The 16038-nt window shown below is 42.3% G+C and overlaps 1 protein-coding gene and 1 long non-coding RNA gene across 2 annotated transcripts in view; one reads left to right on the top strand and one right to left on the bottom strand.

Annotated features, from left to right (window-relative positions):
* LOC307213735 overlaps nt 1-6016 on the top strand; it is a 19980-nt gene extending 13964 nt beyond the window's left edge. The window contains exon 2 of the long non-coding RNA XR_013837655.1: nt 5770-6016. This is a non-coding gene — a long non-coding RNA (uncharacterized lncRNA). The remainder of the gene's footprint in view (nt 1-5769) is intronic.
* The window catches only part of EGLN1 (egl-9 family hypoxia inducible factor 1), a 25844-nt gene extending 9806 nt beyond the window's left edge, over nt 1-16038 (bottom strand). Inside the window, exon 1 of the mRNA XM_079971832.1 lies at nt 14567-16038. Within this exon, the coding sequence (XP_079827958.1) occupies nt 14567-15583 (1017 nt within the window). The 5' untranslated portion in view covers nt 15584-16038. The remainder of the gene's footprint in view (nt 1-14566) is intronic.

Below are 16038 nucleotides of genomic sequence, written 5' to 3'. Positions count from 1 at the left end.
AATAAAATTGTAGCCTTGCTTAACATCCTATTGGATATAAGTCCATAGACTCTGGCCCTGATAAAATTATCAAATCCACAAGTTTCATTGACGGCATCATTACAAGCAAGACACATGATTGGGAATAGCAAAGGATTTTCCAACTAAATTATCAGCTGAATTTCCACCACCCAGCTTCATTGGATGACCTTGGTTCTAGTGTTATGAGAGAAACTTCTCTATCCACTTTCTCAACACTACAAAAATGTATCTTTTGGAGATAAGGCAAGAAGAACTGTATGGTTTTTCCAAGTGTGATCCCACCGCAGATTTCTGTAAAGGCCCCAGTAAAACTGGCAAATGTTATTTTCAGTCTTGCCTATAATGATCCTTAGAGCAAAATCTATAGGTAAGAGCTTTTCAAACTTTTCATGCTGGTGACACCCTTTTTAGACATGCATCATTTCACGACACAGTCATTCAGTTTTACTAGCAAGCCGGAGGTTAAACTATCCCCTTTCCAGTCCCAGGAGAGGTGCAGGGAGTGTTCGCGCAACACACCTACTAACGTGTCGCAACACAGTTTGGAAAGCTCTGCAAATCCACTGCACTCTTCACCACAACCCCTATCTCTCTTTCTCAGTTAAAGCTAGCTCATATCAGGGTAAGCATGAATACCCAGCTCCAGTCCAGAGGTGGAACACTGTCTGCAGTGAATTTCTCTGCCCCCGCATGCTTCTTACTGCCTGGGCTGAGTGCTCCTGAGCTCCTTCGTGCTTCCTCAACCTGCAAGAGCCTGCTTACTTCTCTCTCTGATTCTCAGGACCTGAACAGTAAGTCAGCAGGCTGCTACACCCTTCTCTCCCCAACGTGCTGCAAGCCTAGCCATCACAGATGCACTGCTGAACAAACAAACACAATGTTATACAGACCTTTAGCTCAAAAGTGAAGAAATAGTGCTTCAATTCAAGTAAGCACAACTGAAGCTTTTAACACCCACCTAGAGAGGCTGGCTGAGAGGGAGAGGCATTCTCTACAATGGTGTCCTCTCCCTTTTCCTTCCTCCAACAGGCAGGCTGTTTATCTTTTGTAATATTGTACAATGGTTTTTGCCTTCAGGTAGGCTCCTAGTCCAATCTCTGTCCAATGCTTCCCAGGCACAGGGCCTGAACAAATCCAAAATACAGATATCATTCGAAATATTGGTTTTATTATATGAGCTCATTCTAATTCAATCTGGTTCCACTGGATACAGTAAGTTTCCCCATATTCTGAACCCCTCTTTTTTTCTAGATCTTTTCAGTGTTAATTTGTTGATTTATTGTTGATTTTTTTTTTAAAAAAAATTAATATATATAAACATTAAAAAAAACTTTGTACGAAACCAAAGACTCTTCAGATGGTGTTCCTGTTTGGGGGAGGAAACTCTTCAAATATTCTTTCCTCTTTTATTTTATTATTATTTTGGTTCAGTTTGATTTCCTGCTATCAAGTTGATTATTTGACATTTCTACAGAAGACATAAGAAGCAATCCTATGGATGCTAAGACTGCAATCCTATAAATGTTCATCTGGCAGTAAAAAACCCTGAACTCACTTCTGAGTACACATGCAGAAGAAGAAGAAGAAGAAGAAGAAGAAGAAGAAGAAGAAGAGGAGGAGGAGGAGGAGTTTGGATTTGATATCCCACCTTTCACTCCCCTTCAGGAGTCTCAAAGCGGCTAACATTCTCCTTTCCCTTCCTCCCCCACAACAAACACTCTGTGAGGTGAGTGGGGCTGAGAGACTTCAGAGAAGTGTGACTAGCCCAAGGTCACCCAGCAGCTGCATGTGGAGGAGCGGAGACGCGAACCCGGTTCCCCAGATTACGAGACTACTGCTCTTAACCACTAGGATCACACTATTACAAGCCTTATTTAACCCTGCTTTCAATAAATGTGCCCAGGATAGGGCTATTAGTATACTTGATGGCCCTAAAACATTCTAGATGACATAGAGTAACTAAACACAATTTAAAGCAGGTATTATAGTATCTGTCGGAAGCTGAACAGGCAAAAGGGTTTAGTGAGAAGGAAGAAGCTGGGGCAGAAAGCAGTCCTGAGGTAGAGGCTGGAGGTGGGGGGCAGGAGACGGGTGAGGCAGGCTGCTGAATAATCCAGGGAGTCTCCCTCTCCTGCTGTGACCAGCTTCCTATACCTGGTCAACCAGAACATGCAGAGAAATGAAAAGAGCAGAGGAGAGATTAGGTGTGCGCAGACACAATCTCCAATTGCTTGGGAAAAACCCTGCAGAGGAGGGGACTTGGGCAGCTGTGGAAAAGTGGGGACCTTCAGTCTTTGCAGCTGCCTCCCTGGGGCAAGACCTACTGGGAAGAGTAGCTGAGATCACTAGGCTTTCACTGTTTTTGGTTTCTTTGAATAAGGAGTTAACTTCGCTGACACCAATGCTTTTTATTGCTGACCTACACCTGACTCCGGCTCCTGATATATGCAAACCTTAAACTGTAGTCCAATTTAACCATGGTTTGATGAAACAAATCAGCTTTACAAACCATGGTTTGTAGCTGGCATTTCTCAACACACAATTGTTAGGATAAATCATACCTTCTTGTTTTGTCTGGACTTATCAAACAGCAGTTAATAGAAAATGGAAGTGAAAACTTCCAGTCTCCTCCATGCAAGGGAAGAGAAGTGGGTGAGAAAGCAAGGCCAAGACATACTGTAGCTCATTCCTGTCATGATAAACCATTATGATGCCCAAACTGGCTTCTACTGTTCACATGCTCCTAATGTGTCAAAATTATTTTGCTTTTAAAATTTGAGAAACACATTTATAGAGCAGACTATTATCTGATAACTCACGCTTTCCCGCAACTATGATTATCAGTTGCTTATAAAATTGGGATTTTCAATTTGCACAACTGAATAAAATACTATATACAAAAGTATTCCACTTCCTTTAAAATCCACATTTTGTACCACACACCCTTTATGTCAAAATAAGCAGGTTTCCTTCCCTGTAGAGAACAGCTACAAGGCCTTTTCCTGTCAGACACTGAACAAGCATAGTAGTGGCTTAAACAATATGACATTTCACCAGCTGTGTGAGGCTAAGACAGTAAACTTACTTCATGAATTTTCTGCAAAACAGTTGCATTTTCTATTCAATATTACAAGTTAATAATTATTTTCAGTAATATTATGAATTGTAAAGCCCTTGTCATCATTTCTGTGATTTAAATTGTGTGACTTTTTATTATTATTAACCAATTTGCAAGGAAGATTGACTCAAAGAAGAATATTGTGACATAAAAATATAAGGACTCAAGACTTAATAAAACCTGCGTTAGATGCATAAATAGTTGTCTTCATGCTTCTAGGACGCTCTCTTGCAGTTCTGATAGGAGGTATCACCCCTGGTTCACAGAAGACACCTGTTGCAGCAGAAGTGGCTTAAGGCCCTCACCAAATACAGAATTAAGCCCATTTTAAGAACTTTGTTGCCATGGCAAGGGAGTGGGAGAGAAAGCAAGACTCTTTTTATCAGCCTGCCTGGCTCAAGTGACATCTAGAGCCTTCCCTCTTGGACTCCATCAGTGGCAAGCCACTCTGTATGGGACAGCGAGAGACAAAGTGGCCCTGGTTTTTCTTCTCTTTTTCTCCCTATTTGGGTCTCTCTTTCTGTGAACACCATAATACTGTGTTATATTTTGCTTACTTTGGGATATGTTGCATTAACAAATGCAGAAAGGGCCTATAGAAATTTAAATATGAAACCCTCTTTAAATATTTCCAGACACCCCCCCCCCCGTATGGCTTCTAATTATTGGTTAACATGCAGGATAGCACCTCTCTTGCCCCAGAGACTATATTTTTGACAGCTTTAAAAATAGGGCAAGTACTAATTAAGCTCTCCTACGAACTGTGGCATTGGGAGACAGAGAACACAATGTTCTGGATTCTATCCAACAGTGGGAATCAAAATACTCATACTTTCCTCTCCTCTCTCTTGATTTACTCCTTCAGGAAGAGGAAGTCTTATTTGTGGTCATTACAAATCAAATTAATAGCAGTGTTTTCAAATAGTAGAGCTTTTTTCAGACTTTCAATATATTCTAAATTCCCTCAAAAATACTAGGAAGGGTTTAAAAACTAGACTTTAAGTATAACAAAAAAAGCCTAAGATTTGAAAAATTCATGCTGCATTAAAAGGGGTATGAAGGATTAGCCTCTACTCTAACAAATACAGAAGATTTTTTAAAATGAGAACATTGATTAAGAAGTGCTCTATTTTCTGCCCAGATCTGTGTCAACTGGACGCAAGTCAGTCTTTGGATGAGAGAAGATGTGCTCAGTGTTTGCCTCCATAGAGAACATTTCGGATGATAACCAACATTTTGTGATTGGACTTCCACTTGTGCAATGAGACCTGCTCTTCCTCCCCCAGCTGTCCCCCCTCAATAGCCCAATTTGTTCAAGCGTTTTCTGAATCTATGGAGCAGATTTTGGAAGCACCGGGGGCTGCAGGGGTGAGGTGAGAAAAAGAAGGCCCTTGCCTGAGTGGAAACCCTTAGCACACGGGAGTGGATGATAATCTAGGAGAGAAGAACAAGACAGAGTGAACAAGACAGTTGAAAAGCCGAAACAGTTTGGCATATAGTACAGTAAAAATCCTTTGTTAAACTGCTTCCTTATTTGGGATCATGAACAGGCATCTGTTGGTACAACACAGCTTCTTCTTCCCTCCACGACCCCTGTACTCTGGGGCAGATTTTGGGGGTGCACAAAGGAGGGAAGAAAGAGGAGAAAACGGAAGACCTGTTGTACAAAAAGAATTTCCTTGTGCAAGAAGGGAGACATTCCTGGATGCCACTTTGGGGGTGATTCTCGCTAACCCTCAATTACATTTCAATCCCTCTCACAAACATAAGTTTTATTTTCCATGAGAAGCACAAAGGTGACATGGAAGAAAAATACAGTGTCAAGGGCAAGGCAATGTATAAAGTAAAACAACTGATTTCCTTGTGCTCATGGAAGGGCTTTTGATCCAGCAGATACATCAACTAACAGAAGAGTGGAGGCAATTATTGCTGATTTCCTTTCCCCCTGCAGCACCTACTTCCAACCTGTTCTCCCAACTCTAGTTGGGGGGTGGGGGCAGGGCACTGACAGTGTAAGGCAGGGGGCAGCAAACCTTTTCAGCAGGGGGCCTGTCCACCGTCCCTCAGACCTTGTGGTGGGCCAGACTATATTTTTTTTTGGGGGGGGGGAATGAACCAATTCCTATGCCCCACAAATAACCCAGAGATGCATTTTAAATAAAAGCACACATTCTACTCATGTAAAAACATGCTGATTCCCCGACCATCCGCAGGCCGGATTTAGAAGGCAATTGGGCTGGATCCGGCCCCCTGGCCTTGGTTTGCCTACCCATGGTGTAAGGGAAAGAACCAGCAAAAATAGTGCCCCCTCCTCTTCCTTTAGCAGATGCCTCCACTAAATCAAAAGCACTTCGAGAACTCAAGGATATGCACATATAGTTTATAAGGTCCTGAAAATTAACATCTGCTTAGTATTGTAGACTGATTTGTGCTCTGAGATTACCTATGATCTCTGCATAATAAAGCTGCTCATTTTTTACTGTAGTGAAAACTATCTTCTTTTCACACTGGTAGTTTCATGAGTAGATTTGTCCCCCCATAATGCTACTCCTGTTGGGATCCTGGTTATTTAGGGAAAAGAACCAACCATGTAGTATTTGTAATTTTTTATTTCAATTTATACTATTCAGGGTCTGTCAATATCACTGGTGAAGGGAAAAGAAAAAATATCCAATGGCAAGTCATTGATTCTAAAATTGGATTTGATGAACGGAGTGGAAGTTTTGCCCTACCTGTCTATGGAAGTCCACAGAAGCCCCTTTTCATTCAAAAAAGAGGTGGCTCCTCAATTGAGCTAGGAATGCTCTAACATGGTCTGCTCTTTGTAGTTAGGGAACCCCTATAAGCTTGTGCCACAATAAATCCATCAAGCCTTTATAGTGCCATAATTTTGTCACAATTAAACTGCACAAATACCTTCTAAACTGTAACACAACTGTGGTTTGTATTCAACAAAATCAGAATATATCCACTGAAATAAGGGGATCTAAGTTAGTCACATTCATTGATTTCACTTCGTTTATTCTGAATATGGCTAACAGTGGCTACAACTCTGAATCTCTTTCAGCACTTTGACAAATATAGGATCCAGGTCCTGAATGCCCTCTGAAGGAAGGTCTTCTACTGTTTCAGTTAAACAGAGAAGTACAATGGTACCTCAGGTTTACTTAATTCGTTCCGGAGGTCCGTTCTTAACCTGAAACTGTTCTTAACCTGAAGCACCACTTTAGCTAATGGGGCCACCTACTGCCACTGCGCCGCCGGAGAACGATTTCTGTTCTCATCCTGAATCAAAGTTCTTAACCCGAGGTACTATTTCTGGGTTAGCGGAGTTTGTAACCTGAAGCGTATGTAACCTGAAGCATATGTAACCCGAGGTACCACTGTATACATTTGGGGGAAGGGGAAACTCACACCTTTATTTGTTGTTTTTTGGTCAGCTTTTTACTAAGTAAACATCTGCCAAATATGGGCTATTTCAAATCAACAGTTACCATATAGAAAAGAGCACTAGATTTAGATGGGCATATGCTTAAAGTTTATACAAACTTCAAAGCTGTAAGTCAGCAGTCCATGTTGTATTTATGTTTTCAATACAGTTAATCTTAAATCCTAAAACACTCAGGCTAGATCCCATTTATAGACTCACTGAGGAATGTCAACAAAGGGCATGCAAAACTAATGGAAGACTGGTGGAGCAGAGTGCCCAAGCAGCAATCTCTGTGGTTGAGCATAGTCTAAACACTGCCAACAATTGTCAAGTTTTATCCCACTATACAACACTGAATCTATACATATGGCTGGTCTCCAAGATTAAATAAGGCTTTAAGCAAGAACAAAAGATGTATCTTTTAGCTGGCAGGCTAACACTATCATTTTCCTTTAAACCACATTCTCGTATCCCAACTGTTTGAACTTCAGAAAACATTTCTGATTAAAGCCAGGTTAGCAGTGTACAAGCAATACCAAAGCTCCTCTATGGCTTCCTCTGCCAACATTCTTCATTCTTAAGACAGCAACATTCCTTATGTTCCATTTCTGGCTTTTATCAAATCAAGGCTATGCAATGGAGGGCAATTCCTGCATCCTTTTTAACAAAAAGAGGTTGATAATGAAGCAAATTACTGACAAATAATCACAGGAACTACTTCTTTGCTATTCTTATCATCTATGGTCTGAGAAACAAACATTAATTTTAGGCACCATTGTCATTTTCTAATGTTATATTTATTACGCATTATGTAACTTATGAAGAATTAGTGCACAATTTGGCTGTTTTCCCTTCCATATTTCCTTTTGAATCATGCGTACATTTAGATTTCAAGTCTGCAGATAGAGATGGTACTGTTTTATTTGGTTTATATAAAGTTTTAGATGCTTTATCTAATTCTTTTTATAAGAATTACTCAGCACTGTCACTCAATTAGAGTTTCATTTCCAATCTTTCTCTCAAATAAATATGATTTTACTTTCTGAATGGGAGCTCAAGTTTGAAATGGAATAAAAAACAGTGCTTATATGTCTACATTTTATCAGCAGAGTGGCATAACTTGTTCACAGAGCAAGGGATGATGAGCAGTTGTTCTACAAAGTTCAAGCCACCAATGAAGTTCAGTAACACAAAATGATGAAGTGTTCTAGGGAGCAGTGATGTGAGGTGGAATTTTTTTTCAAGTGCTTTCTTTTTTCTGTGGAAATAAGTTAATTAGTAACAATAATTGGATATCAATTGCAAATACAATTAGACAATCTTCACCATTTCCAGGCTGTGGAATCAATATATCATGTAATTATAAATAAATTAATTAATTTTGTATACCATCCTATACCCACAGATCTCAGGGCAGTTCACAACATAAAATCACAATATAAAAAACAGAAATACATTATGAAAAGAAAGATAATAATCCTCCCTTCCACAACATATTTTAAAAGGGCATCAGATGTCAATCAGCCAAAGGCCTGGTTAAAGAGGAAGGTTTTCACCTGGTGCCTAAAGGTGTTTAATAAAGGTGCCAGTCTTCTTTGGGCTGTTCCTTGGGCTGCTAAAATTTATTAGCATATCAATAGTTTTCATTACCATTGTTTTTTTCTTCTATTTAAAGAACTGCAAGGATAGACATTCCTGGGTTTGCATCAACTCTGTGTGGGGTCTGAATAATGAGGCAAATCATAGAGATTTCAGAGGTCTCTTCCCAAGGTGAACTATGTTGTCAATGACCCCTTGGTCAGACAGCAGGCCCACAAGAATATAGGATTCCAATTAAAAATCTATGTAGTATAATATCCCCCTCATCACATTTCTAGTCTATTACATGTTGTATATTGATACGAAAAATTAACATGGGTACTTTTAAAAGTTTTGTTTACTAAATGTAAGTAAAATAAGTAAAACCACCCTGAGAAATGTTGGGTGATGCGTGTTTGAGGAGAGTACATTCTCTGTGGCAGCCCTTAAGTTGCAGAATTATCTTCCCACAGAGGTACATCTGGCACATTTATTGTACAACTTTCATTATAGGATGAATATACATCTCTCTACTATGGCCTTTGACACCTGAGAGATATTTTTAGGACCCACCCTGCTCTTCTGATTGTAAATTGTCTTAAATGATTTACCGTAAATCTTTTTATATTTCCATTGTTGTAATCAGCCCTTCAATCTTATGGTGATGGGAAAGTAAGAAATAAAAATTAAATCAAATACTAGTAGTAGTAGTAGTAGTAGTAGTAGCAGCAGCAGCAGCAGCAGCAAAATATTATTTTTTGTGCAACCTCAGCTACTATTTTAGACTAATCCTCACCCCCACAGCCCCAAGTCCATACCTGCAGCAAACCTGCAGCAAACTAGTCAACCAATATCAATATTAGCTAACATTTTATTTAGCAAGTTATATGAAGTTTTATTACCTCAAGCTGTTCTTATCAACTTGTGAGGTTTCTGTTTTGTTTGTTTTTCTTCACAAGGCTAAATGACAACTTCCTTCACAACCGACCAATAGGATTTTAATTTCAATTAACAAGCTTTAGTCAAGATTCCTGCCTTGTAGGGGTGGACTTGATGACCCAAGGGTCCCTTCCAACTCTAGAATTCTAAGCAATAATAACATACTTAATGATTTTTTAATTTTAATTTTGTTGTTGTTGTTGTTTAGTCGTTTAGTCGTGTCCGACTCTTCGTGACCCCATGGACCAGAGAACGCCAGGCAAATTTTAATTTTACTTTGGGGTAAATGTTAACCAACTAGTGGAGAAATGGAGACAATAATGCAAACAAAGCTCTAGTGCAAACTGATACTTTCATTGCACTGAAAGTCAGCCACATTTACTAGAATACTAATTAAAGAAAACATGCAGTAATTCAAATTCGACATTGTTCAATATCTGGACCACAGTACTACCCACTGAAGTTACATGCCATGACAATTAAAAGGCTTTCCAAGCCAAAAACCCCCGAAACCTGTGGTCTAATCTCATCAGCAATGGCCTGTTACAGAACTGGGCTCAGAGTAGCCTGCTTGCAAAAAGGTCTTTTAACCTTATTTAAAATTCCGATCTATAACCTAACAAATCAAACTGGGTACAGGAAGACATTTTTTAATTCCTTTCAAGACCATTTAGTTTTATTGGCTTTATACCTATTTAGCTAAAACAAGGAGGTGTTTCCTGCGTATATCTAAAACAGAGGTTAGGAAGTGACAATAAATGACAGAGTCAACACAATAAAACTGCAAGCTCACAGCAAGATGTGATAAATGCAGGTAGCCACAGTGATCCAGAACAAATAACCCCAGAAGTAGTGCAAGGGTAATATTTTGGTTTGGCCAAAGTAAAATGCCTTACATAGCGTCAGATCACTGGTCCATCTAGCTCAGTATTGTTTACACCACCCTCTCCTACCTGGTGACCTTCAGTTATTTTGGACTACAATTCCAATCAGCACCAGCCAGCACAGTCAATGGATTGGGATGATGGGAGTTATAATTCAAAACACCTGGAGAGCACCTCAGTTAGAGAAAGCTGGCTTACACTGACTAACAGCAGCTCTTCAGGGTTAAAGGCGGATGTCTTTTCAAGCCCTAGTTTGAGAAATTGTACTTGGGAACTTCTGCATTCAAAGCATATGCTTTACCACTGAACTATGTATTCTCTTGCCCCATATACTAAGCAAACCCAGAATGTGTTGACTTGCCTTCTGTCAGTGCCATGTTCATCTGAACACACAGATTTGTTGCATTGGTCTATTAGACTTGAAAATCTACGACTTCCAAATATCCTAGAGGTGCAGACCACTGTTAGGAACAGGATTGGCAACTACAATTTTTGGGCTGAAAACTAAGCCTAACCAGCCTTGTATAGGACGAAGAGAAATGGTGTAATGGCAGCTGTTCTAAGTGGAAAAGTCAATGGGTGACAAGTGCCTGAAAGTTTTAAAATGGCTCTTACTGGTTTGTATTCCTTTGTTATTTTTAAAAGGACATCTTTATTTCAGTTCCCCAGACACAAATCAGGTATCTGCTCATTATGAATAGTCAAATACCCTTTAAGGCAGGCATAGGCATACTCCAGCCCTCCAGATGTTTGGGACTACAATTCCCATCACCCCTAGCTAACAGGACCAGTGGTCAGGGATGATGGGAATTGTAGTCCCAAACATTTGGAGGGCCAGAGTTTGCCCATGCCTGCCTTAAAGTAACATAATGCTATACAAAAATAATATTGTCAGAGGAAATATTCAAAAATGGAATTTCTGCACGATAGTGTCCTGAAAAGATGTTCACAAGCAGTTAAGCACTGTTGTATTAGAAAAAATTCTAACCGATTTTAAGTTAGAGCTGTTTTAATGAGCACCTATCTTTTACTAATCCTGGGGCCTGTAAACAGCCATACACCTTCAAAAGAATTTTTTTACTAATACAAGTCTTCTTTGGGGGTTTTAAATTTCATGCTTGACCTATCTGCTTAACGTATTAGCTTTGATAGCAGGACTGGTCACTTCTGCGGACTTGTCTGCAAGACTGGACTAACCTAAGTCTGAATCTTTTTACATATCCACTGCCCCAATATTAAACATGTTAACACAGGTCTCTCTCATTTGTGACATAAGCACACTTTTATTAAACCTGTTTAAGATACACCTGTTTCATTTCCCTACACACATATTAACCTACAGTACCTTTAAGAAGTTATCTGCCTGTCTGCTCCATAATCCTAACATTATATTTAAATGCTTGGTATGCCTTTAAAGGAAGTACAATAAAGTCTGCTTAATAAGCTGTATTTTTTGGCAAACTTTTTTGCAGAGGAAGTTTTACACTGTATATGTTAAGCACCTTCTTATCTAGCACTTTGTGGATGGCTACCTCAGCAACTCCCATGTGCTTAAGCCTGGGTGCTTGTATAGCTCAAGTCTCACAATTTAGGAGAGCGCATTGACAGTTCAATCCTATACATATCTATTCAGAATTAAGTCGCAATGAGTTTAATGGGACTTACTCCCAAGTAAGGGGGTTATGATGTTTCACACTATCTCCAACCAGTGTTTGAAACTCCCATTGTTCTAGGCGCATTTTGTGACAGGTAATTTCATTAACAGTTTCTGAGTTCTGGGTGCAGTACAGCACCTAAGATTTCAGATTAAAACTGCAAAGTGGAAGGAAAGGAGGACCTTTTTCTGCCTCTCCACTTCCAGCTACTCTTTGAAGACAGGAGAAGAGACCTTCTTAAGAATATTAGGGAGGTGGGCAGAGAAGAACTAGACCATGTGAAAAATGAACACAATATTTTAGCGGCAGTTCATTCATTTTCAGCTTTGTATTCTTGTTATAAAAAAGTGTGCCTAGACATTCCATTGTTGCGCCCATAACCTAGGTTTAATATGCCATTTAGCTCCTAGCTTTCGTATCTGTTTCTAACACTGTCTGCAACATTATTTATTTACTGCTAACAGCCTGCTAGATATTGTATCAAAATATAAATATAATGTAGTCCCTGTGCAGAGATTTATAAGTTAAATTAAAGGGGCAAGTCTATGGTAACTGTCAACAGAATATAGAATCAGCATTTAAACAGATTATGCAGGCCACAAAGGCACAACTAATCATATCAGAAGACTAAAGGTGAAACTGTATCAGAATGTTTAGAATAGAGATATTTCAGAATATTGCTTCATTAACTGAAAGGCTCCACAATTCACAACAAGAAATCTGAGATGATCCTTTGACCCCCCACCGCCCCAAGATGTAGTAGGCATACTTTGACATTGAATGGATTTATAGAGCCTTTCTCTCTTAATGATATTCTGATGATTTAAGAAGTTCAGCTCCCTGTAATGTCTAGGTATGTTGCTACCTTATATCAATGTTCACATTTGAAATTAGTCATGCTGAGTTTCATGCCAAACATTGTTGCACAATTAGTTTCCACTGATATTTAGTAAAGGTACAATTCTGCTAATTTTTTGTAATTTAATTAAAGCCTAGTATATCATATTGTCTCATACTGAACATGCAGGTACAACTGTTAAATGACAGTTTTATTTGCATGTTCTTTATAATAGTGGTAGATGGGATCAGAACATCTTCCTAGATAGTTTATATTCTCAAGGTTAAGTTGTTGGTGGTTTTTTTAGTAAACATGAATTCTGATTAAAATGGTTCCCCTTAAAGGGCTTTGCTACATGCTGCTGAGAGAGCAGAACTATCAGACACATGCACTAGTTTCAGATATCAGTTCTCACCCAACCTTATCATATCGGTTACAGGTCAGAAAAAAGCAACTGTGAAGTAGTCCTAGATAGTACTGGCAGTTGTACCACCTCCAGCTGGGTTGACAGAACTACAGAAGAGAAATTTTATTTGATAATATCCAGTCACAATACTGTTCATGTGATGATGTATGATGGTGACAGCACTTATATGAGGAAACACATACTACTTAACAATAACTTTATTTTGTGACTATCTTGATTTCAATTCTTATCACAATACCTAGCTTTAAAAATGAAATATTACTGTGCTAGTAAAATTACATAATCCCTAAACTCCAAAATCCATAGCTGGCCAAGTGTCACAAAACTGCAGTAAGCTTTTGATTTCTCCAGAATTCACCATCAGGCAAGATGTTATACAACTCAGGGGGTGGGGTCAAGGAAAAACATTATTTCTTGCCTAATTAAGAATTCTGGAGAATCCAAAAGCTTGCCACAATTTTGTGACATTCTGGATAGTCCTCAGAAAGGTACTTGACCAACTGTAGATTTCGGAGTTTTCCCCCTTATGGATCAACATCGCAAAGTTTGCTTTTTATGGCTACTGTTGGTGCTGAGCACTAAAGTTTTGATGAGTGGAGTATCCGGGGGTGGTGTTACGTTATTATAGAGCGCTGAATTGCTCCTGGCATCTGAAACTTTGATCTGATGGCCAACATATCCTATTTTAAATGCTGATAGTATATAAATATTATCACACCTCTGCTACACATACCTTGATAAATAGGGGGAGAGGCACTGAACCTCCAGGAACATCAACAATATGCGAGGTTGGTTCATTTCAAAGCTAATTAATCAGGGACACCAAACTGAGGAGATACACACCCAGTTTTGAACGTGGCACGATCAAAACTGATTCAGTAGTGTCACAAATCCAGCAATACGCCACACTACTTTATCATCTTTTTATGACTTATTCTCCTGGACTCTGTGAAGCTTTATATTTTCAATAAAGTTTTTAGTGCTTAAAAAACACCTGACTATAATACCTCCACTTGTTGCAAGGCAGAAGCGAATTGCCTAAAAGTTAGCAGTAGAGCTGACACAGTTAGCAGTCAGGCTCTCAAGCTGACTATAAATACAGTAAGTCTTTGCTGGGACTGATGGACAGAGTGCAGTAGCTCTTTATGAATGGAAGGATCCTACACTACTTCTTCCCTGACCACACCCATTTGATTTGACTAGTAAAGCAGTGTCAAGTTACTGTGGTCCCCTTACAATCACAGCTACAAGCCAGTGTAGCACAATCACAACAGTATTAATTATATGCTTAGGGAATCAATGCAGTAATGTTATATATTCTCAGCATTCCTCCCTTGTGGACCTGAAAACGTGATATGGATAGGGCTGCTCGAGTTGTAGGCAAAAACAAGTTTTGCCAGCAAATCCAGCTAAGTTTAACATTAACTATGCATTAGGATAGCAACCTTCAAGAATGTGGGAACCCTTCACTGACTCTAGCCCTCGCCATTGTCACACACCAACCATTTGAGAATCTTGCCTTTTAAGCTGCTCTGAAATATAATATTCCTGAAAATAAGCGTGACTAGGGAATTCAATAAAGAGGAAGGGGGAGCCACCATCGGCCAGTGAAAGCCGAGAACTTGCCGCAGGTGGAAGGTTTAGAGATGGTGAGGGGGGGGGGAGGTGTCACTCACTTTCGTCCGGCCGTTGATTTTGTAGTTGCCCAGCTTGCCATTGCAGTGGCGAATGAGATCGTCCATACTGTTCATGAGCTTCCCGATGGTCATGCAGCCGGGCTCCTTGCCTTCCACCCAGGTGATTTTGTCGCCGCGGATGTCCCGAGAGGAGTCGCTCTTCTGGCTGACCAGCTGCCCGTCCGTGAAGTGCCCGGTGTGGTGCAGGGCGCGCACCTCCTGCTCGATCTGCCCGCCCAGCTCCTTGCCGAGGAATTCGTCCACCACGCAGATGCCGTGCTTGTTCATGCAGGGCACGATGTACTCCAGCGCCAGCCGCTGCGGCACCAGGGACTTCATCTGCCCGTTGGGGCGCAGCGACTCCTCCGCGCTCAAGTTGGACTTATCCCGGTAGAGGAGCGCCGCCTTCCCGGCTCCGGGAGCCGCCGCGGCCGCTTCCTTGCCCTCCTCCCCTTCCTGCCCTCGGCTCTCTGGCGCCACTTTGGCAACGTGGTTGTTCGTTACCGCCGCCGCCGCGGCCGCCTTCTTCTCTTCCGAGGTAGAGTCCGGCTGCGGCTTGGCCGGGAGCGCCGTTACCTTCTTGGCGGCGGCGGCGGCGGCTGCCCCGTCTCCTTCTCCTCCTCCTGCGGAGGGCTGGGGGGAGCGAGCGTGGCCGTGGCCTTGGTGTCGCTCGCCGCCGCCGCTCCGGTGCTGAGCAACGCCCCCTCCAGCCGCCGCCGCCGCCGCCGCGCTGGGCTCGCTCCCCCGGCAGATGAGCTTGTGCTTCTTCCAGTCCTGGCGCTGGTGCTCTTTGCTACAGTAGAAGGAGCTGCGGCAGCGCCCGCAACGCAGCAGGTTCTCCATCTTCCCGCACAGCTCGCAGTACTGCCGGTCCCGCTCGCTGCTGGCGCTGCAGCCGCCGCCGCCGCCGCTACCACCGACACTGTTACTGTCGCCGCCGCCGCCGCCGCCTTGTCCGGCCCCGCCGCTGTTGCCGTTGCCGCCGCCGCCGCCACTCCCACCGCTGTCATTGGCCATGTTGCCGCGTCCCCCTCCTCGGTCGCCCCTGCTTCTCCTCGAGCGGCCTTGGGAAGGAGAAGGAGGCGAGCGGCTCACTTCATCATGGCCGACCCCAGTCAGCGCTGCGGCCCCCGGCTGCCTTGCCCGCCTCCCGCTCCGCTCCTGGTGGGCGGAGGACAGTCAGCCACCAAAGCCCAGCGCCGCCGCCGCCGCCGCCGCCCTCTTGCCCGCCGCCGCCGCCGCCGCCTCCTCCTCCGAGGCTCGCTTCTGTCACCGCCTCATAGCGGCGGCGAGCCTCGGTGGCGGGGCAGGGAAGCAGCCCCTCTCCCGCCGAGACTGCCCGGCCCTTTCCTGCCCGGCCTCAGCCTGCAGCGCTGAGGGGGGGAAAGCCGCCGCCGAGTGCCGGCGCGAGCCCCTCGGCCTGCCTGCCTGCGCGCCTGCCTCCTCCTCACTCGCTCGCTCTGGCTGGAGTC

Source organism: Podarcis cretensis (genome assembly GCF_951804945.1).
Source record: "Podarcis cretensis genome assembly, chromosome: 3".
Classification (NCBI taxonomy): domain Eukaryota; kingdom Metazoa; phylum Chordata; class Lepidosauria; order Squamata; family Lacertidae; genus Podarcis; species Podarcis cretensis.
Note: the sequence above shows the minus strand (reverse complement) of the source record. Positions and strands in the feature narration are given on the sequence as shown.